Below are 22316 nucleotides of genomic sequence, written 5' to 3' on the forward strand. Positions count from 1 at the left end.
GCAAAAGTTGGAAGTTATTGCCCTTCTTCAGAATTTAGCAGGAACTGTAGAACCTGGAACAACATGTTCAAATAATAACAGCATTATTTTCTAGACTTGTAACGAAATGCGTGACCTTCTAAAAAGTAAGTGCAGATGGAGCAGAGAGAGCAGGTGCTGACAGAGCATGTGGCATCCTGTGTCTTCTAAAGCAGTGAATTTCCCCAAAAATGCTGTGAATCTAGAAATGAAGAGAAGTATTGTGTGCCAAGGTTCAAACAAATGGAATGTCCGGGTGGATTCCATGGTAAATCGAGCTTCCCTGACATCAAGGGATCAGGCTTCCCAAGATGCCCTGGAGGTAGTCAGCCGCCCACTGGTGTGCGGGATGTGGGTAATACGCAATGTGATTCTTTTTAATGACAAGAAGTGGAGATGGAGGCAGGCTGGGAGCTCAGGATGAGGCAGGATTGATCTGGTGTGTGCCGTGAACTGGAGCCAGCTTGCTGGCAGGCCAAGGCCTTTCCTAGAGAGCAGTGTTGACCAGAAGTAGTGGACAAGCACCCCGGGCTTATGGCCAGGCAGTCAGGAAAGCTTTCCCCCGGGTGATGAATTGGTGCTCTCGGGCCACTGTGAGCCTGGAGTGACAAGGGATTAGTGAGAACTGTGAGGCTAGGTAGCTGAGAAGAGGAACACTTAGCTTGCCAGAGAAAACCCCAGGTCTGCAGTGCAACAGCCCGGCCACACTGAGCACCTGGAGGTTTCTCTGCACAGAGTTGGTTCATACTCTAAGATTTCTTTACCTCCTAGTAAAGATTAACCTTGCCCTTGATTGAACTCAGCCTGAATTGTAAAAAACAAGTGCTCAGGCATGCCCAAGATTATACGATGGAAACCAGCCAGTGAACCCTGAAACATGCCCTCTTGGCTCTAAGGCTGGCAGCAGAGAGCACAAAGAGCACAGCTGAGGCACACAGTCCATGTCAGGTGAGGTCAGCGGCCCGGCGGCCTGGCCGGCTCCATAACGGGCAGTGCTGTGGCTGCGTGCCTCCTCTCACTGTTCCTTTGCCTGGGGTGAGGCCTCCCCTTTCCCCACTGAGAGCAGGCACTCCAGTGCTCGCCGGCTCCCTCGCTGCACACCTGCCTTCCAGGCACTGGATGGGGTGCTCCTGAGAGTCTCTCTGCCACTCTCCCCTGTGGACAGCCACCTTCCAGCCCCTGGCCACCCTTTGAAAGTGTGTCCTCTCCTCCACGTGACACATCATGAGTGGCCCAAGGCCCAGGCCACTTTCCCTGCTGCCTGTATTTGACCAGATTATCAATGACAGCTGGTCTAAAAAGTACCAGGATATTACATATTTCCATTAGGACCATCTTTTAGTAGACAACTTTACACAAGGCTGACTTTAAAATATTAAAAAGTGAGTGTCCCGTGTATAGCTAGCAGCTCAGTAATCCTGTGTAGTTTAAATTAGATTTTACTAAAAGACAGAACAGCTGGCTGTAGATCATAATCTCTCAGAACCACGTGGAGCTGCCCTGCCTGTCAGATGTCAATTAACCATCTGTGAAGCCTTGCCATTGGTAATGGTTTGGATGTATTTAACTTCTGATAAACAGTGATAAACATTCGTATTCCCACTCCTGTCGGCCCACATGGATCTTTCAGTCTTCTAAAACATTAGCTCTTTTTTTACCCTGTCCCTTTCTGTCACCAAGAACTGGCCAGTATTTTATTTATAAATGCTGTGTGTAGCCTGGGATACCTCTTGGTTCAGATTCTCTGAACTTCTGTACCTTGGACATGTATTCACTGCAGCGCTCCTGCCCAGAGCTGTCAGGCCTGGCATGGGGCGTGTGCGGATACGGTCACTGTGGCCAGGGCTGACGTCAGCCTCTCAGCCATAGAGGACGCGATCACTACGGCCAGGGCTGACGTCAGCCTCTCAGCCATAGAGGACGCGATCACTACGGCCAGGGCTGACGTCAGCCTCTCAGCCATAGAGGACGCGATCACTACGGCCAGGGCTGACATCGGCCTCTCAGCCATAGATCACTGTTGTACTACAGTGACTTTTCTGGATATTAACTCTTTTTCTTTCCAGATATCCTTTTTATGTTAAAACTCATGTTGTCTGTGAATATATTGTTTTATTCTGAAGCTTCTTTCATGTTTGAAATATTTTACTTACTTTCCCTTCTTTTTGCATTACTGTCACTAACTTCTAACAATTCAATAAGCCCTGATTCTGTAACTGTGGAATATTGCTATGCGTACTCTTATGCCTGTACACTGCAGAGACATTGCTTCTAAAGCTTGATCCCAGGTCCTTACAACTCTGGTTATGTCTACATGGTGGTACGTCTCCAGTGGGGTATTTGGCATGCTTTGTCTAAACAGGTCGGCGTCCATCTAGCAGTTGTTCCTGATACTGAAATAGAAATTTTGAAATGTTAGCTATATTAAAAAGTTTCCCAGAGGTCCCATCCATGGGGCTGCCTCCCCAATTCCTTTGTGAGCCCAGGCACTATGGCCCTTTCAAGAGAAAAGTCTGAAAAAATAAATAAATAAATAAATAAATAAATAAAAAGAGAAAAGTGGCTCCCGCCGTCAATACCTCCCCCTTTTCTCATTAAGTCGTAGTCTGGTTCCTGCCATCTCGAGACAGGTCAGCCTAGTGAAGAGCAGACCGACTTTCATTTCCTGAGTATAGTTCTAAGCACGAGAAATGGGCAAAGGTAACCAAAGCAGGAAATATGCAGAGACACGGCCTTGAAGGAGCCAGCGTCAGATTTGGAATGGGTGAGAGCTTCTGCCCGGATATGCCTTTCTCCTGCTGTTTATTCTGGGTTCAGAAAGAGAGGAAGAAAGAAGGTAGATGGTGCAAGTACCAGAAATGGAGACAAAACACTCTGGGGCTCGCAGAGTGTGTCTGTGACCTGGATATAATCATGCAAGTGTACACACAGAGTGAATTGTCAGAGTCAGTGTAAGTCATCAGGCGCCAACCATGGTGACTCCACTCAAATAGACTGCAGGTGTGTGTCTTACCGCCTCCCAGCTTGCTTTCTTACACCCAAATGTACTTTCAGCCCTTATGAAAGGAACTTTGAGTCTTGAAGACCATTAAAACTTTGCTCCCTTCCACTGGAAAAGGAGCCACTTTCCTTGGGGCAGTGGGGTGGAGAAGGGTCAAAGGAGAGTGAACGTGGTGTGGTGGTTTTAATCTGCCCATCCTAATAACATTCAGGCTAGTTGTGTATTTGTTTCATTTTTAATAAACTTCACTTGGAATGTGGTATTTGGAGGCCTGTTTAAAGGAAATTTGCTTAGGGGAAAAAACGTGCTTACTTTATTCTTTATAAAATAAATCAAACTTCAGACACGCTTCTGAAGGCCCTGAGCTGGACGGCCTGACCGGCGTGCTGCATCCGTCAGCACTCGCCTGCGGTTTCTCTTGGGTGAACACAGACACGGTGGTAAGATGATGTAGGGTACAGCTAGGAAACTTTCTAAGTCCTGACAGGTGCGTACACGCCACTGAGCATGTGATAGGATGGATAGGTTTCCCTTTTACACATGAGTCTATTAAGAGACCCACTAAAGTGTTTTATTTTTACTGTAAGATATTTAAACTATCATGTCAGGCTAAGAAGGCATTAAAAGTACATTTCTACCCTAATAAGAAACTTAAGAGTCTTGTGAGATAGACATAGGTATGTTCAACAGTGCACCACATGCTCATCAGACATTCAGCTCTATAAGCCTTGACTGAGCTCTGGGACTGTCTAAACCCAGTTAGGAGAAAAGCAGATGTGGACAAGATGAGTCAAAAGCTTATGACCAGTATTCAGGGGTAACTGAACAAGCAGCTCAGCATCACTGGAGAGTGAGGGCTGATGCGGGACCTGGGGGCTGCTGCACAGCCAGAGAAGCACAACTGGAGAGGGGTGTATGGCCATGTAGCTGCACGAACCGGCCCTTGGCGCCAAGGGTTGCTGGGAGTAGCTGTGCAGTGCAGAGCCGGTGGCCTGTGGCTGCTCGCTCACTCTGGTTGATTAGATAGGGCAGTATTGACCAACCCAAGTGAGAAAGAGGACTTTTGAAGTTATGATCTTTAACTGGAGCGTTACCTTGTGCCTGAAAGGACCTTTTTTATTTTGTTAACCAAAACAATTTTAGAAATACCACAAGTCCAGTGAATTACCTGTCTTGGGTGCAGAATTTTTTGTAGACCCTTATATTAAAGATGAGATTTCAGGCTGGGCATGCTGGGTCAGACCTGTAATCCCAGCACTCTGGGAGGCCCAGGCAGGTGGATTGCTTGAGCTCATGAGTTCAAGACCAGCCTGAGCCAGGGCTAGACCTCGTCTCTAAAAATAGCCATGAGTTGTGGCGGACGCCTATAGTTTCAGCTACTTGGGAGACTGAGGCAAAAGAATCTCTCAAGCCCAAGAGTTGGAGGTTGCTGTGAGCTGTGACGTGCCGGCACTCTACCAGAGTGACAAAGTAAGACTCTGTCTCAAAAAAAAATAAGACATTTCATCATCTAGAGCTTTATGCTCAATACAGACCCTTCCTGTGAGCTCTCCTGTTGATTTGTTTGTACAAACTAGGAGATTTACAGTTTTGGGGAGGTTTTTTTGGCCAAGGTCGAGTTTGAACCCACTACCTCCAGTATATGGGGCCCGTGCCTTACTCCTTTGAGCCACAGGCGCCACCCAAACTAGGAAATGCCGGGTGGCGCCTGTGGCTCAGTGAGTAGAGCGCCAGCCCCATATACCAAGGGTGATGGGTTCAAGCCCAGCCCTGGCCAAACTGCAACAAAAAAATAGCCGGGCGTTGTGGCGGGCGCCTCTAGTCCCAGCTGCTCGGGAGACTGAGGCGAGAGAATCGCGTAAGCCCAAGAGCTGGAGGTTGCTGTGAGCCGTGTGACGCCACGGCACTCTACCCTCGGGTGGTACAGTGAGACTCTGTCTCTACAAAAAAAAAAAAAAAAAAGTCAAAATGCCCCTTCATTTTCTTATGGTCATTTTTTTTTTAAATGTGTATAAATTGTTTCATTGTTTTCTTTTAGGGAAAAAGAAACAGTGGTTTCAGACAGTGCTTCTTTGGAAGCCAGAAGCATTGCAAGCTGACGAAGCTCTGTCCAGCAACGGGGTACACGTTCAGGCTGGCTGCACGGAACGACGTCGGCACCAGGTATGGCACCTGCCCATCCTCTCACCCCTCAACTTTGGGAGGGAGAGTTCTGAGGATCCTGTGTTGCTGGGAGTCATGAGGAAGGTGCCTCCACACTAAACCAACTTGGGATTCTCCAAGAGGGAGCTCTGACCAGAGGGGATGAGGCCTCCCCCGTGACAAGTGCCAGGGTAGCCCCTTTGCAGTCTTGCAGTGCATCGCAGAGGCACCTGGAGTCTCAAGAGCGAAGATGAAGGTAGCAGTGCAGATTTTAAAAGGAATTTCCTTGGAGCTTTACACTTCCGGATCATGTGCCTTTTAATTTCATCACCTTATTTAACAAGCTCTTCATTCTGTTTTTGCAATTATGTGTTTTCTGATACAAAGAAAAGAGTATTGGGCTAGCCATTGTGGTCAAGCCCAGGGAAGATGCTCTCAGAACCGGGGAAATCAAGGTCTTTATGGAAGGCTGCAGCAGCAAGGCTCAGTTGATCAAAGAGGCTCAAAAAAGTCTGTGCTTGAATTGCTGGGAACTCTTGATTAATGGAAAAATCTTTGTTTTTCCATCACTGCTTGCTGAAAATCTTCTTAAAGGGTTGGCCTATCCAAGATCCCCAACCTTCTTTTCAGCCTTGAGGGCTTACCGACCTGCCTCCTCCACCCCTGAGAGCCATTATGGTTTCAGAGTTCACTAATTAAAGAAGTTGTAATGATAAAGGCTTCTATGGTGCATGAATTTTTAAATGAGTTTGAATATTGACAGACTTTTTAAAACAGTACTTATATATTTGTAAAACATTTATTTCGTCAACAGCCAAATATTTGTGCTGATACTGATTTGAAGAATTGTTGGTAGCTATCGCTCATAGCTTAATAAACATTGCACAGTGCCATACTTTCTGTTCTGTGCTTTTGGGGGGAAAATAAACTGTTAAGGTCAGTTACCCCTCGGTGTCTGTGAGGGATTACTTCTAAGACACACCTCCCTCCCTTCTCCCCCTTGGGTACCCAGATCTGCAGGCAGTCAAGTCTCCTATGTGAAATGGGATAGTGTTTACATACACCCCAGGCATATCTTCCTGGAGATGGAGATATATATGTATGTGTGTGTATTTATTTATTTTATTTTATTTTATGTTTATTTTTATTTTTTTGAGACAGAATCTCACTCTGTTGCCCAGGTTAGAGGGCATCATAACTCACAGCAACCTCAAACTTCTAGGTTTAAGCAATCCTCTTGACTTAGCCTTCAGAGCAGCTAGGACTACAGGCGCCCATCTGTAGCAATACCTGGCTAGTTTTTCTAATTTTAGTAGAGACGTGGTCTTGCTCTTGCTCAGGATGGTCTTGAACTCCTGAGCTCAGGTGACCCTCCCGTCTCGGCTCCCAGTGTGCGGGGATTGTGCAGGGATTGCAGGTGTGAGCCCCGCGCTGGCCCCTCCTGGGTGTTTTAACCAGCTCCAGTGACTTACAGCACTGTACCCACCAGCATGGCACTGCATATGCACACCAGTTCTGGTGCTCAATGTGTAGCCAATTCAAGGTTTGGTTTCTTTAAATTCGTGGAATTTTTCCTTTTTTCCAGATATTTTTGACATTGGAAAGTATTGGTTGAATCCCCAGATGGGGAACCCATAGATAGGGAGGGCGAGCACATGTTGTCCCACGACTTAGAGAGCTTGTCCAGTATCAGACCACAGGTGGAAGGGGCAGCTGGGGGTGGAGATGTGGTCGCAGGAGGCCTCACCTGCTGTTGCTCACTGAGCCGGGTCTTGAGGTCGTACCCTCCCATGTGCTCCTCACGCGTGTCACTCTGACCCCCTCTCTGCAGCAGCTACAGCCAGGAGGTGGTGTGCTACACACTGGGCACCATCCCACAGACGCCCTCTGCGCCCAGACTGGTTCGAGCCGGTATCACGTGGATCACATTACAGTGGGGTAAGCCGGAGGGCTGCTCCCCTGAGGAAGTTATCACCTACACCTTGGAAATTCAGGAGGATGAAAATGTAAGTTTCTCAGGTTTTACACCCTCTCATGTTTTGCATGTTATGGTTTCAGGGCACTGTGAATTAGGTCTGCTACATAATTCGGAACCAAACTCTCAGCCTCCACCTCCTTCCCAACAGCAGCCAACTCTGCCATCTCAGCCAATGGCACCCTCGTCCTCCCAGCTGGGGAAGGCAGAGTCCCTGTAGTCAGCCTTGACCCTGTGCACAGGCAGTCAGCAAGTCCCTGTAAGTGTCCTTTAGAGGTCACGTAGGAGCCCAGCTGTTCTTCATGTGCACAGCTGCAGCCGTTCACAGGCCCTCATCTCATCCCTGGATTACTACGGTGGCCTTCTAGGATTGTGCCCAACTTCACCCTTAGGGTGCTACCGTCTGTTCTCCGCACAAAGCCTGAGCAATCCTGTGAAATACAGAAAGATCCTGTCAGTGCTCTTCTAGAACCTTCCTGCCTCAACGGCTTTCCTCCCTCTCAGAGCTCATGGTGCCCACAGGGCCTGTGTGCAGAGCCCCCTGTCACCACCATTCCTTCCACTGTTGTCCTGCCGGCCCAGGTGTGCTGCCTGAACACACCAAGTGCTCTGGCCTCCAGGACCCTGTTGTTCCTATGCCCTCTGCCTAGGATGCCCTTCCTGACATCCCGCTCCCTCACCTCCCTCAGTTCCCAAGGGCCACCACTCCATGGAATAGCACTGTCTGATAGAACCTTAGCCGCGACAGAAGCGAATGGAGACTATGGTCCATTAAGGCAGCACCTGGTCATGTGGCTGCCGAGCACTGGAAATGCGGCTTGTGGTCTGGCAGACCTGAGTATTTATTTTTTTTGGAGACAGAGTCTCCCTCTGAACCCCTCAGTAGAGTGTCATGGTGTGATAGCTCACAGCAGTCTCAAACTCTGGGGCTCAACTGATTCTCTTGCCGCAGCCTCCTGAGTAGCTGGTGCCCACTACAATGTCCAGCCACTTTTAGAGACAGGGTCTCACTCTTGCTCAGTCAGGCTAATCTCAAACTCCTGAGCTCAGGCGATCTACCCTTCTTGGCCTCCCAGAGTGCTGGGTTACTGAGTTTTAATTTAATAGATTTGAACCCAGAGAACAGAAATGTGGCTGCTGTGTTTAGCCTGGGCAGCAGCACCCCACTAGCACCCCACTGTCCTCTGGCCCAGCTTACGTTTTTGTCACAGCACCGAACTCACATGACATGCTTTTGTACTTACTTGAAGGTTTGTTTTTAGCTGCCCCCCTCCAGCTGGGTGTGAGCTTGTGTGCCCTTGGGTGGCACTGAGTGCTTAGAGCCCAGCCTGGTGCAGAGAAGGTGGTGTCTGGTAAGTGACGGCAATGGAGAATCCTGTGAGTGCCTGCATTCAGCTTGCAGTGGGCTGGTACAGGAGCATGCCCTTTGTCCTTAGGAACCTCGGCTGGAGTTTCTTGCATAGCGCACTGCAGTTTGATGATGAAAACCTCAATACAAGAGGATTTTTTCACGACAACATTGTTAAATTTCAAAAAGCACTTCTTTGTCACAATAAAGTTGACCATACCCAGGAGAAATTACAACGTGATAGAGCGAGACTTCTATGTAAGGTTCCAGTGTTGTGCATGACTCCATGGGTGTCAGATGCTCTTTTTTGCAGTAGCCGCCGGACCCCACTGCTGGTGGTGCTAGGAAGAGGGCACAAAAATTCCTGTATACAAGGTATATAATGCCCAGATTTCTTGAAACTAATGTTTCTTTCCTGGCTTTGCCTTTTCAGGATAATCTTTTCCACCCAAAATACACTGGAGAGGATTTAACCTGTACTGTGAAAAATCTCAAAAGGAGCACACAGTATAAGTTCAGGGTGAGTCAGTCCTTTTGGTACCTGTACTGCTTAAAAATGAGGCTGTTTTATGTTTCAGCATTTACCACTTCAAATGAGTATACAGGTTAAAAGATAGTTGAAGTTCACAACACACTTTTTTTTTTGGTCAGCTTAAAAAAATTTTTAATTTATTTCTGCAGATGTCAGGGTTACAAATGTTTTTTTTTATTACATGGATGAATTGTATAGTGGTAAAGTCAGGGCTTTTAGGATACCTACCACTGGAACTGCGTATGTTGTACCCAGCAGGTAGTTTTTCATTCCTTGACTCCCCAGGCCTCGCCCTTTCTGAGTCTCAGCTGTTTCCCCCCGCTGTTTGTAACCAGGCATACCCACCATGCACTCACTTCCCACTGAGATACTTCACTTGTCATAGTGGCCTCCACATCACACCTGAGCATAGCACTCCATATTTCTAAAATAACATTTATAAAATGCACACCATGCTTCAATTTTAAAATTCACTTTTGAGAGAGAAAACTGCCCTGATGCATTGTAATAAATTACATTCCAGCATGGCCAGTGCCCTGGCCTGGGAAGATGCAAACCAAATGCTGGTGCACCAATCACTCCACTGCCCAGCACTCTCTTCCCTCCCAGATTTCTCCTTTAGTCACATTTCTTTTTTGCTCTTCATTTTCCTTTCTCTTCTGCCCATTTCTTTTTCCTCAGCTGTTTTTATTCTCTTCCATTACCCGCCCTCTCCCCACTTAGGCTGTCTTTGGTCATTAACAGCTACTATTAATGTCACCAAGGGACTTTGTGTTATAGCCAAAAGAGGGACTACAACTTTGTGATCGTGAAGAGAAAACCCACGTGCTGCACTCTGTGCTGCAGCCCTGTTTAGTAAACTCCCACGTGCCACCACATTTCCCAATGTGACAAGTACGTTTTGGAGAGAGGGTTTTCTTCTGACTCCATCCTTCCTCCTCTAATTTGGGGGCCAAATGGTGTTATTTGCCACATAGTAGTCACTGAGCAAGTGGCACATGTGAGGACTTGAGGAAATAGGTGCTGAGAACACAGCGGCACTGCCAGTATCTCTCCACAAGGTGGCGTTGCCCTTTTCTTAGACAAGGGAGCTAATTTTTTCTGCCTTCCCACCCTGTATTTTCTATCCACAAAACAATATGAACTAGGTGGTGACATACTGGTTTTATTGAGTCTTTTTGAAAAGGTAAAAATGTTTTTAGTTAAAACCTACCTTATGGCTTTATTTTTAATTGTTAATAGTCAACAGAAAATAAGTAATCTAAAAAATAAATACTGTGAAATCAATACTTGAGTTTAGAGAGAGAAAAACGTGTGTTTATGTGAGTTATGGATGCCTTGATCGTGCCTTGTTAAAAAATCACCACTGATTGAGAAATACTAAAGCATGCTACCATTTTCTCGGTTGTGTTGTAGCTGACTGCTTCTAATATGGAAGGTAAAAGCTGTCCGAGTGAAGTTTTGGTTTGTACAACGAGTCCTGACAGGCCTGGACCTCCTACCAGACCCCTAATTAAAGGACCAGTTACAGCTCATGGCTTTAGTGTCAAGTGGGGTATGTTTGGCTGTTGCCACCGCTACTTTATTTTTGACAGATTTTTAAAAATTAATTTCAGAAGTGACAAGCCAAAAAATAAATGGGCAGTGTTATTTGCAGGAGTTTTATGCACTTGGAATACACAATGTGGAAAACATTCTGAAAATTCTACAAATTGAAATGAACAGTTCCTTTTTAATGGACAGTTAAATTTTAGTGAAAATGAAAGTGGACAATATTAAGAGTATCACATTTACTTGATGATTTTCCTGTATTACATATATTTTCTCTCTATATTCAAATCAGCATACATTGACTTGAATGTAGTAATATCTGAATATATAGTTCATTCTTCAGTTGCTTACCCTAAAAAAAAATTCAGCAATATTTAATAGGAAACTTTTGATTTTTAAAGTTAATATTAATAAATTTCAAAACTTAGGTATATTATTTTAAGTAAATTTTGGCATAAAGAATTTTAAGTTGCAATAAAATGAGGAAAATTTTTGTTTTCATTGTTGTTTGTATGTAGCCAGAGCCTTGAACTTAAGAAATTTTTCATATTAAAGTTTATGTGAGGTTTTGGGTTATCTTATAGAGGGATTCTGTGGCTCACTTCTGCTACTTGGATTATTTTAATAAAATGAATATAATTAAAAGGTTGCCAGCATTTCTGATTGTATGTAAAATTGTTGTGATGTATATAATTTTTGCTAATGTCATATGATATTGACTATGTAACAGGCCAAAAAATTTAAAAAAGCAGAAATCAAAAATAAGATTTTTATCCAGCAGCCAAGTAGTATAAAGTGAATTAAAAACTAACATTACACTACTATTGGAAATCAATCATTGAGACAAATGACTATTTTGAGTTACCTAATAATTTTGAGGCAAAATTACTGGGATATTTTATTTCCCTGAAAGGAGAGAATGATGAAGAAAAACTATAAAAAATTTAAGTATGCTTTTTGCTAGACAATAGAGGTATTTTTCTTTGAAAATCCTTCAAAGTTCTATCAACACTGAATATTTGCTTTCATTAACTATATGCTATAATATTTAGCTTTATAATTATTATAAATATCTATCAGTGAAATATATATTAATGGAAATACAAGGTGAAAGGGCAGAAGTAAATTTTCTAAATCTATGATGAAACTTAAGTTTTTTTATAAATATCCTTTATATCTAAGAAAATGGAAGTAGCAGACTGATGTAGAGAGAAATTCTTGATAGTTTTGTGAAATTATCCTGCAAGGTGTATTCCTGCTCAGAGACTGAAATCCCTGCAGAGACAGAGGTGGTACCCAAGGGGCCCGTGGGCCAGGAGCAGGCCAGAACCTTCTTCCTCTGGCTGCCTGCTGAGCGCACATGTGGGGATGTAAAACTCGCTTGGTGGTGACTGTGCTAGAATGGATTTGTTCCATTCGGATGTTTTATTTACTTATAAATTTTGTACTTTTTCTATCTCTCAAGAGAATCTAGTCACTAATAAATAGAGTAAAATAATCAAAACAAAAAGATTAAAATTGTCAAATATTAAAAAGCTATCTTCAGAATTCTTAAATTCATTAACATAATTCATATTGAGTTTTGTTCATGTTTCACTAAATTAATGCTAATTTTTTGACAATTTTAGCTCCAAGAATTTAGAATAATCAGATACTATCTAAGGATCTTGATTTGTTTTTGTTTTTGTTTTTCAAGAAAGATGTTGGGTGAAATAAATTATTGTGTCTTTGGACAAGTCTAGAATTAAGACAGTATAATGTTATATGATTTTATGTGTTCTAATGGTATTTACCAATGAAAATCTATTTTATTTCATTACCAATAAGAATGCTTACTTTCTAGATCCTCCAAAGGACAATGGTGGTTCAGAGATCCTCAAGTATTTGCTAGAGATCACTGATGGAAATTCTGAAGGTGAAGTTTTGGCAAATATTTATTCAAATCCAGTCACAAGCCCCATTTTCTAATATGGTGATATGGTGTGAACATCTTACTAGTAACAGTGGACAATCATTAATTCTAATACTAGAGCTATTATAATAAATAAACTTTAATCATATTCTGGCAGCTTTTCTCTTTCAAATGCAGCATCAATCTGCTTGAAATGTACATTTTTGTCATGTTTAAATTTTTTTCTGATTTTTTGTTTTTGTTTTTTTCATTTTTAGACAGTCCCATTCTGTTGCCTAGGCTAGGATGCCATGGCCTCAGCCTAGCTCACAGCAGCCTCATACTCCTAGACCAAGCCATCCTCTTCCCTCAGCCTCCCAGAAGTTGGGACTTCAGGCATGCACCACAACGCCCAGCTAGTTTTTTCTATTTTCAGTCGAGACAGAGTCTCACTGTTGCTCAGGCTGGGCTTGAATTCCTGACCCAAAGGAATCTTCCTGTGTTGGCCTCTCAGTATGCTGGGATTACCGGTGTGAGCCACTGTGCTTGGCCTATGTCTTCTTTTTTTTAAACTAGAGTTCCTGATTAATAGATAAATAAGTTTAATGTTTTTCTTTCCTAATTTGCCATACCTTTTATGGAAAATTGTATAAGCAAGAAAATTATCAGAAGCCATCAGCAGGAAGGGTACCTTGGAGACAGGGAGTTCAAAAATTTACAAATTCCCATATAAGCTGACAAATAGTATATAGTAGTATAAGCTGGTGTCAAGTGTTACATTTTCGTAGCAAGTTTAAAAAATGCCTTTCCATCTTCATTGTGATTTTCGAGTCAGATTATTTACTCATCACTATTCACACTGTGTAGACTAAATTCGGGTAATGTTAGAAATAAAATTCCTTAGATGGTGCCATTTAAAAATTTCCTAAGTTTTCTTTCTGATAAAAGTCAGTAGTCTTTAGTGCAGAAAAATATAATCATTACAACTTTAAAAATTATACACAGTCTCATCATGTAACTGTTAATTTTTAAAATGTTGTGCATGCCTATGGCCAAATAAGGAAGAAAAAAGAGAGAGAGTCGAGTCTCTCACCCACGAGCGGTGCTGGTGTGCGGTTGGCTGCTTATTCTCCAGCACAGCTGCACACAGGGGTTTTGGTTTGTAAGTCTATCAGGCCCTCTTTTAAGCTGAAAACCTGAGAATCCTTTGAGATAGTCATAGATGTTCTTATGTAAAAATCATATCTTGTGCTAAAGATTTGATTTAGTTTTTTTACATTAGTAAAACTACCTATGAGAGAAGTCATGTATATGCCGGGGCTCATTATTAGAAACTTAAGTATGTTTTGAATTTTCTTGGTTCTTTTAGCTACTTAGGGCAAATCTGTACTTAAAGTTAGCAAGTTTGCCGGTGTGGGGGTGAGTTATGAACTGAGTCTCTCCAGGAGTCCTGGCTCGTAGCAGCCTTTTCAGGGCAGGTCCTCAGGCCTGGAGTATCAGTATGATTGTCTTCAATGTCCCCCTTTCTTCTGTGGCCTCAGTGCGGGAGCCATGATTGTGAATCTAAATTCATGAGCAGTTGAGGGAATTTGTTGAAGTTAATCTTATGAAGAATCGTGGAATAAAGTGCAAGTAGTTTCCCTAAAACAACTTCATGTAGTGACAGGGTTTTGTTAGGTAGGCAGCTGGAAACATAACGTGAGGAGGAGCAAAGCAGAGGGGAGAAAGACACCCCGTGAGGCCGGCAGGCAAGGAAAGCAGGCCCAGGCAGTTTCCCTTCTTGGCATCTGTCTGGTCAGGTTCACAGCCTCCTGGTGACTCTGTTTTCATTGTTCAGTCTTCAAAAGTGGTCAGATAAGCTGGGTCACACAGTTCAATCTTTACCTTGTCACTTTTCCAGGTATTTTTGTCTTTTAAATGGGATTCTGTGAAGACAGCAGGACTTTACCCTTAAGACCTAGTTTCCTTCAGGAGGATTTCACTCACTGTGACCTCCAGACAGATAAGAGCAAGGAGGGACTCTTCAGCTTTGCTCCAGACTTGCCAAAAGCCCATGGCCGAGCAGGCAGCCGCATCCTGGCTGCCCCACGGCCTGCACCCTAGAGCATGTCAGAGCTTTCTCAGCACTGTCCTTGTCTCCACTCCTCACTCCCACATGCCAAGGACACATTTCAGATGTTTTCCTGCAGCCAAACCTCATAGTTAGCAAATGATGGTGATCACAACTTGCCCAGTCAGCGGTGCTGAGCATTAGAAACGATTTCATGTTATTTTAGTATTTAATCTTTAGTAAAAGGCAAGGAAAGAGAGGCGTTTGGCTATTTAAAACACACACACACACAAACAAGAAGTGTTGGTTTTCATGGAAATCACAGAGAGTTTTTTCTCATCAGTAGCAGCTGCTCCTGCAATGGCGCACAGAGGTGTAAACTCATCCCAAGTCTTGTTTTACAGCCAATCAGTGGGAAGTGGCGTACAGCGGGTCGGCCACAGAGCACACAATCACCCACCTGAAGCCCGGCACTCTGTACAAGCTCCGAGCATGCTGCATCAGCACCGGGGGGCACAGCCAGGTGGGTTAAAAAAATGTGTCTTGGTAATGCAGCCTGCCATAGTGTCATATCAGGAAATGGAAAATGGCCCTTTCAAAACTCTGCTTCTGAGGACACAAAAGGTAGAAATGATTCTTAGCTTGTGGTATTTTCAAGGACATTTGTCACTTAGTTGTTTCACAGAGGGATTTGGCATAGTCATGTGACAGTTAAATCATCAGAAATTTTACTTTAGGTTAATAAGGGAGGCCTAAGTTATTGCAGTGATAGTAAAGTATAGAATTCAGAGTCTGAAAGATAAGATCTGCACAGCTTCACACACCTGCCAGTTCTGGGAGAATTTCAGAAGCGCCTTGCTCCAGGTGCCTGCTGCCATCTGCTGGAAGGTTGCTGGAAGGACAACGTAAGTTGGCTGGCTGAGCTGGAGGCGCCTCCTGTACTGGCCTGCAGGCGGCAGCCACTGTCTTCTCGTCTGCTCTTTATGTGACATTGGCCCAGCCAGTTAATGTGTCAGGAGCCTTAGTTTCAACCAAATGGTGTTTTCATAGGCTCAAATATAACCTGAGAAATACACATAAAGTACCCTGAAATGAGATATTTGTTATCTGAATGACTTTAACTTATATTTAGAAAAGTGAGAGGCAAGATGATAAAAGATATCTTCACTAAAAGGTAGCTAACACTGTGATGTGAACCTATTAATATTTAGAGCAGCATTGTTCAACCTTGTTTACCTTACAGCACACTTGAACCTGTAGTTAAACTTCTGTGGCACACTTAAACTATGTCCATCAGGAAAAAAGAGAGAGAAAGAGAATGTACTTACTGTGCTTTGAACTTCTTTTGAAAGTAATTTAATTAATGATTTTTAAAAATTTGTACAGCATGCCAGTTGAAAACAAGTGATCTAGAGAGAGAAAGGAGGAGGAGGGGAGATAGTGCCTATGCTGGTCTGAGTTTTCAAGAGAATGCCTACCCCTTGAATGCCTGACTTTTCAGGTCAACTCACTTGTGACGTCTCATGTTTACTTTCTGCTCCCCCCAGCCCCGGTGAATTGGCATTGCTGTGATGTTTGCACTGCCCATTTAGAAGGTCTCCCTGTGAGAGGAAGGTGCAGCTAGACTTTTGTTACAAATCCAAATCACAGCCACAGGTTCTCAGCAGGGCCTGCCTGCCTGGGGCAAAGTGCCATGCAGGGCGGTGCCAAGCTGCGCTGGAGTGTGTAGTCCACTTTCTCCTGTCTCAGGAAGGCAGGCAGCTTCCACACAACGAGTCTCCCACAATCAGATCCTGCAAAATGAAGCCCTCCTTATTTTAGCATTAGCAGAAACTGCTGGCTACTGTCAGGCACAGTTGATAAATACTGACTGTGTTTGCTTTTCTGCTCTGTATGTGAATGGCTGGCCTTCTGTGATGTCATTTAAGAATTTCATACAGCTGTCGATTTGTGTTCACTTGTGTCCTCAATGCAGGGTCTTTCTAATATTTATTTAAAGGAAAATAATTATATGCTTGGGATACCCAGCACACATATCTACCAGTCTGGCTTCAGGAGTGATTATTCTTTTTTCTACCAGTGCCATATACAGTATATGTTCACTCTTAAAACACACACATCGATTATATGAAGGCCTTTCTACATGAAAAGCATCCCGGTAATACGTGCACATTTAATATGTGACTCCCTTTCTATAGTATTGACAGTTGTGGGGTGGAGTCTGCCTGATTTGTGGACATCTGCTAAATTCACCATCACTAAGAGGTGATTCTCTGTGGTGTTTCTCTGCAGTGTTCTGAGAGTCTCCCTGTCCGCACACTGAGCATTGCACCTGGCCAGTGCCGACCACCGAGGGCTTTGGGTGGACCCAAGCACAAAGAAGTCCACTTAGAGTGGGGTGAGTGAGTAGACTTTGACCCTGACCTTGACCTTGACATCCACAGGTCAAACAGCCAGAGATTAACACTGAATGCTCTGTGGTTAAGTGTTAAGGCTTCCTTCTGAAAACTGTGCTTTGTTTTTCTGTTGAAGATGTCCATCTTCTCCTTAACATGTGTCGATCCAAGTTTTTCTGTGTGTGTCAGCCTCACCGCCTCCAGAGCCGTCACTCATCCTCCTGCTCCTGATGGTGCTGTGTGCACTGGATCCTCCGCTCTGGGGAGTGCTTTTCTAGGGAATATTTCATAACAGCCAGTCTTTTTCAGGAGTATTTCAACTTGATTCATAAGAGAAAAATTGCACTCAATTTAGAAATTAAACCAAGAAATTCCTAAGGGAACATAAAGTCCCTTCTGAGTACGTGACCTCCCTTGCTGACTGGCAGCCGTGGGTCCTAGCATTTCTGTGGCATAGCACTGCTCTGTAGTAGCTCCTCCCATGACAGCCGTTCACAGCGTGTGAAATTCAGTTCACAGTGTATGAAATCACACATATATACCCACATAGCTCTAGCAGACTCTTCTTTAGATAATCTATTATCTAAATTCCAAAATTTAGATAATATTTTATCTAAAATATTATAAAGTATTGTGCCAGTTTCGGATTCTGTACCTTGATTTAGTGTGACCTTCTATTTATCTTGCATTAGAATAGGAGGAAATTTGCCTAACTCCTAACGTGTCTTTTATCTTGGAACTATGTTACTAATTTTCATTGAATGTACTTACATGTACTTGCTTTGGGTAGTATGGATAACATCATTCAGAAACTTTCTCTTCAGTGTCTTTTTTTGGGGGGTGAGTGGAGATTCTTTTGTAAGGGAGATACTAAGAACAGGCTATCTATGTGGTATTATGCAAAACTTTTATAAAATCAGATGTGATTTGATCAACTGGAAGCACAAGAATGTTCTAAAATGAGAAAATTTCTTCATTCCCAGATGTCCCCATATCTGAAAGTGGTTGTGAGGTCTCAGAGTACAGTGTGGAGATGACAGAGCCGGAGGACGTGGCCTCAGAGGTGTACCACGGGCCAGAGCTGCAATGCTCTGTGGGCAGCCTGCTTCCTGGGACCACATACCGCTTCCGAGTGAGGGCTCTGAACGACGGAGGGGTGAGTGCCACCACACCACCATCAGGACACAGACTGCTGGCACTGCTTTTTCTACCCCCGAGACTCCTCACCTATTTTTTTGTTTGTTTGTTTTTTGGAGGCACAGTCTCAAGCTGTCACCCTGGGAAGAGTGCTGTGGCGTCATAGCTGACAGCAGCCTCCATTTCTGGGGCTCAAGCAATCCTCTTGCTTCAGCTTTTCCATTTTTAGTAGAGACAGGGTCTCGTTTTTTGCTCAGGCTGGTCTCGAACTCACGAACTCAAGCAATACACCCGCCTTGGCCTCACAGAGTGCTAGGATTACAGGCTTGAGTCACTGCACCAGTCTCGTTTCTGAATTGGTGGTGGCATTGGAAATCTTATGTTTGTTCTGTTCTCGCCTCATGCTATTAATCCAGCACTGAAGATCATTAAGAGCACCAAGCTGCAGATGCCTTTGATAGTTTCTTAGAAAATTCCTTTTCTCTCCTTGTCTTTATTTTGTTATGGGAGATTAGGGCTGCAAGTACTTCTAATAAAAGTTGTCTGCCGCCTTATCTGAGCTCACCAGCAATGTCTTAGGCCAGATTTTAAAACTTGAAGGGGGTCAAGGCTAGGGACACCAGCTTATTTGCTTGTTGGTTGTTTCAAGTGAAAACTGAGCTCTCTGGCCCTTCTTCCTCTGCCCTTTCCAGAGCTATCAGTCTGTGCGTCTGTGTTTTATACGCAAAGCTGGTGTCCTTTTGTTCTTTGAAATTGCAGAATGAGGTGGATTTTGGGAGAGATTCAGACTGAGCAGTAGGAGGCCCAGAAACTGCGGGCTGCTTGGTGTGTGTGAGATGGGTGGAGACTTTTCGGAGGGCAGGTGTGGTGGGCAGCGCAAATGGGTGCTCAGACCACCCCCCTCCCAAAAAAAAAGTCCCAGAGGTTTGTACAGGTGAGCTCCATGCAGTAGTTAGATCTAATTAATTGATAAAATTTTCAAAAATAAGAAAGCCCAACTTGCAGTGACACTTAAGTTGCTGGTGACTCTTCTCTGGTTCTCACCCCTTCGGACGGAAAATGTGTTTGTGTTTGGTCAGTTCCGCGTTAGCCTCAGCTGTGTGTGGACATGTTTGGTCTGAAGCAGCATCTCACACCTTGACTGGGAGCTGGGTTTCTTCTAATTCCCCACAGCACAGATAGTAAATGCAAACACACAATTCTAAACATTGAAGCCGATCCCTCCAAACTTGCATAAAAAGTACAAACCAGAATGGATGGCTGTGCCCACACGGTTGCATCTGCCCCTGAGAATGCAGTGAAGGAGCATTAATTTTCAGAATGGAAGATACTGATAACTAGAAATGTCTAGAATTGGATAGCCAATTCCAAGTACATTTTTAAGGCATTAAAAGTTAAACTAGGGCGGTGCCTGTGGCTCAGTGAGTAGGGTGCCAGCCCCATATGCCGAGGGTGGTGGGTTCAAACCCAGCCCCGGCCAAACTGCAACAAAAAAATAGCCGGGTGTTGTGGCAGGCGCCTGTAGTCCCAGCTGCTCGGGAGGCTGAGGCAAGAGAATCGCTTAAGCCCAGGAGCTGGAGGTTGCTGTGAACTGTGTGACGCCACAGCACTCTACCCGAGGGCGGTACAGTGAGACTCTGTCTCTACAGAAAAAAAAAAAAAAGTTAAACTGCATGATGCATCTGACTTTTGCTTTGCTACCCCTGAGAAAGGTTAAAGCAGAATGCCAAGTTTTGTCAAGAACAAGCATGTTTTTATTTCTCAGGTCACAGTAAAGGAAAAGTGTTTTATAAACCAACTTTCCAAGTCTTTTGACTTAAAAAAATGTATATAGCAGGTATTTACCACTCAGGGAATGTGTATAGGAAAACACCTCACACATGTTCAAGTCCAAATGAACACCGCAGGTAGTATTTTTTAACTGTTTGTGTTAGTGATGCTAGCCCAGCCCTTACTGGTTTATGAGCTTTCACATGCACAGACACACACATACATGTACACATACGTGTGTGTTCTCTTCCAGTATGGCCCCTATTCTGATGTCTTGGAGATCACCACGGCCGCGGGGCCCCCTGGGCAGTGCAGAGCCCCTAGTGTTTCTTCTACGCCTGAAGGGTGTGTCCTGGTGAGCTGGGAGGTAAGTCGGGCACATTCTGCTTCTATTTCTCTCTCTCCTACTTGGTCAGCCCTCAAATAAAAATACATGTCATGAGCAAGCCTCAAAGCCAGACACACAGGTAGAGTTCTTGGCTCTGTTGCCAGAGCTGGTTGGAAGCAGGAGGAAATGTGGCGTCCCTTCCATGTTTTGCTTTGGTGTGTATTCTCAGTATCATGGGCCACACTGCTCTCTTTCTCAGTTTAGTCAGACGCAAACACAGTGGGATTTTCTTCTCAGTAGAATTATGCTACTTGAATTTCTGTTTTTAGAGTCCCGAGAGCTCTGGTGCTGACATCTCAGAGTACAGGTTGGAGTGGGGAGAAGATGAAGAATCTTTAGAACTTGTTTATCACGGATCCGACACCTGCTTTGAAATCAGAGACCTGTTGCCTGCTGCCCAGTATTGCTGTAGACTGCAGGTAAGTTTGTTTTAGGACAGTGTTCTGTGGAAGACTCTTTAAGAAGCCAACTTAAAGGCTCATGATAAGAAGGATAATGGTGGGGAAAAAGTCCTTTTAAATAAAAATAAATTTGGTTGTTTTGGCATTTTATGGTTAATTGATGCTTTGCTAGGAGATCATGAATTGTAAAAACAAAACAGGATTCTTCTCCATTCTGGTTCTCACTGCCCCTGCATCTGGCCTATTGGTCAGTTTGCTGGATAAGTGACCAAGTCCAAGGTAAAGGTGTGAAGCTCCTAAGAGAGGGTGCCTTTTGTCTCCTTCCCTGAGATGCACATTTTAGTGGGAAAGCCGCTTAGAACTGGCAAGACACAGTAAATGACTTTACCAGCTGTTACATGGAGCCAAAAGCAGTATTAGAGTAATTTGGATTGGCCTATATTAGATTTCAGGACCCCCGTCCGCCTCCCACTGACCGGTATTAAGGCTGGTTATCTGTCCGCTTCCACTGGGGAGCCCAAAGAGAAAAGCAACAACTAGGACTGGTGCGTAGCCTCACATCTGCGTGACAGTGATCATGGCTTTACTTTACTTTATTCACTTGGAAAAATGATTTTTTTCCCTTTTGTAAAGCCTTAGTGTCCTGTGAAAATAGGGTGCTTGGTCCTTTCCTTTTCATATGTTCAGTAACATTTGTTGAGTGCTGTGGTGCTTTGTGCTAGAATCAAAGGATGAGCAGGAAGAGAGACACAAAGATGGATCAGATGTGGCTGTTGACTTTAGAAAGTCCCATCTTCATACATGTTTAGATTTGAATAGATAAAGGAACAAAGATGCAAACTTAAGTCATAGGTCAAATTGCTTATTGCAGCTATACCCAATGTCTCTGGCCTCTTCAGAGAAAATATTCCCTTCTTAATTTCATTTTCTAGATCACCTGAAACATTTCTGTTAAATTCTGAAAAGTGCTTTTTCTTATACATTTCTGATTAAACTCCTTTGATACATACCTACTTCCTTCTTGAATAAAGCCCTGGAGACATGATTAGCCTTTTGTCAGTGAGTCACTGTCACAGCAATTGTCTGATCTTTACAGTGGTGTGCTGGGTCATTGGAAAAGATTAAATTATGCAGCACACCCCTGTTTTGGATCGAGGCAGAATGTAAGTAGAGAGATGCCACTACAATAGCTTCAACTCCACTATGCTTTTGGAATTTTGGTATCTCTCTAAAATGTTCATACACGTGTGTATGTGTATATATATATTTTTCCCCCTTTCAGGGTATATGAGGTCACTTAGCATTGACTTCTCAAAACTGCATTATGAAAGACTCATTAACAAGAATAGAACCTGCATAATAACCTTATCTCCCTGTATTAACAGGAGTAGAAAATATTTTCAAGTGTCTATACTTATTTGTAATAAAATGAATCCAGTCTTATGAAGGGGTTAGTACTCTGAAACCACCATCAACGATTGGCCTGGGCAACATAGTAAGACCCACTTTAAAAAAAAAATTAGCCAGGTATGTTGGTGCACATCTGTAGTGCTCACTCAGGAGGCTGAGGCAAGAGGATCACTTGCGCCCAGGAGTTCAGCCTGGGCAACACAGCAAGACCTTGTCTCTTAAAAAAAAGAAAATGCTATGGAATCAAAGAGAAAAGAGGGGTTGCAATCTTATTTTCAGATACATGTGGATTTAAAGCAATTAAAG

At 43.8% G+C, this 22316-nt stretch overlaps 1 protein-coding gene across 4 annotated transcripts in view; it reads left to right on the forward strand.

The window, feature by feature from the left end:
- FNDC3B (fibronectin type III domain containing 3B) overlaps nucleotides 1-22316 on the forward strand; it is a 369147-nt gene that overhangs the window by 298860 nt on the left and 47971 nt on the right. For all 4 annotated transcript variants that reach the window (XM_053573184.1, XM_053573186.1, XM_053573185.1 and 1 more), the window contains 10 exons: nucleotides 5058-5182; nucleotides 6993-7167; nucleotides 8918-9004; nucleotides 10433-10571; nucleotides 12411-12482; nucleotides 14913-15031; nucleotides 16801-16906; nucleotides 17888-18060; nucleotides 20065-20178; nucleotides 20469-20618. In XM_053573184.1, the coding sequence (XP_053429159.1) occupies nucleotides 5058-5182; nucleotides 6993-7167; nucleotides 8918-9004; nucleotides 10433-10571; nucleotides 12411-12482; nucleotides 14913-15031; nucleotides 16801-16906; nucleotides 17888-18060; nucleotides 20065-20178; nucleotides 20469-20618 (1260 nt within the window). The remainder of the gene's footprint in view (nucleotides 1-5057; nucleotides 5183-6992; nucleotides 7168-8917; nucleotides 9005-10432; nucleotides 10572-12410; nucleotides 12483-14912; nucleotides 15032-16800; nucleotides 16907-17887; nucleotides 18061-20064; nucleotides 20179-20468; nucleotides 20619-22316) is intronic.

Source organism: Nycticebus coucang, chromosome 20, assembly GCF_027406575.1.
Source record: "Nycticebus coucang isolate mNycCou1 chromosome 20, mNycCou1.pri, whole genome shotgun sequence".
Classification (NCBI taxonomy): domain Eukaryota; kingdom Metazoa; phylum Chordata; class Mammalia; order Primates; family Lorisidae; genus Nycticebus; species Nycticebus coucang.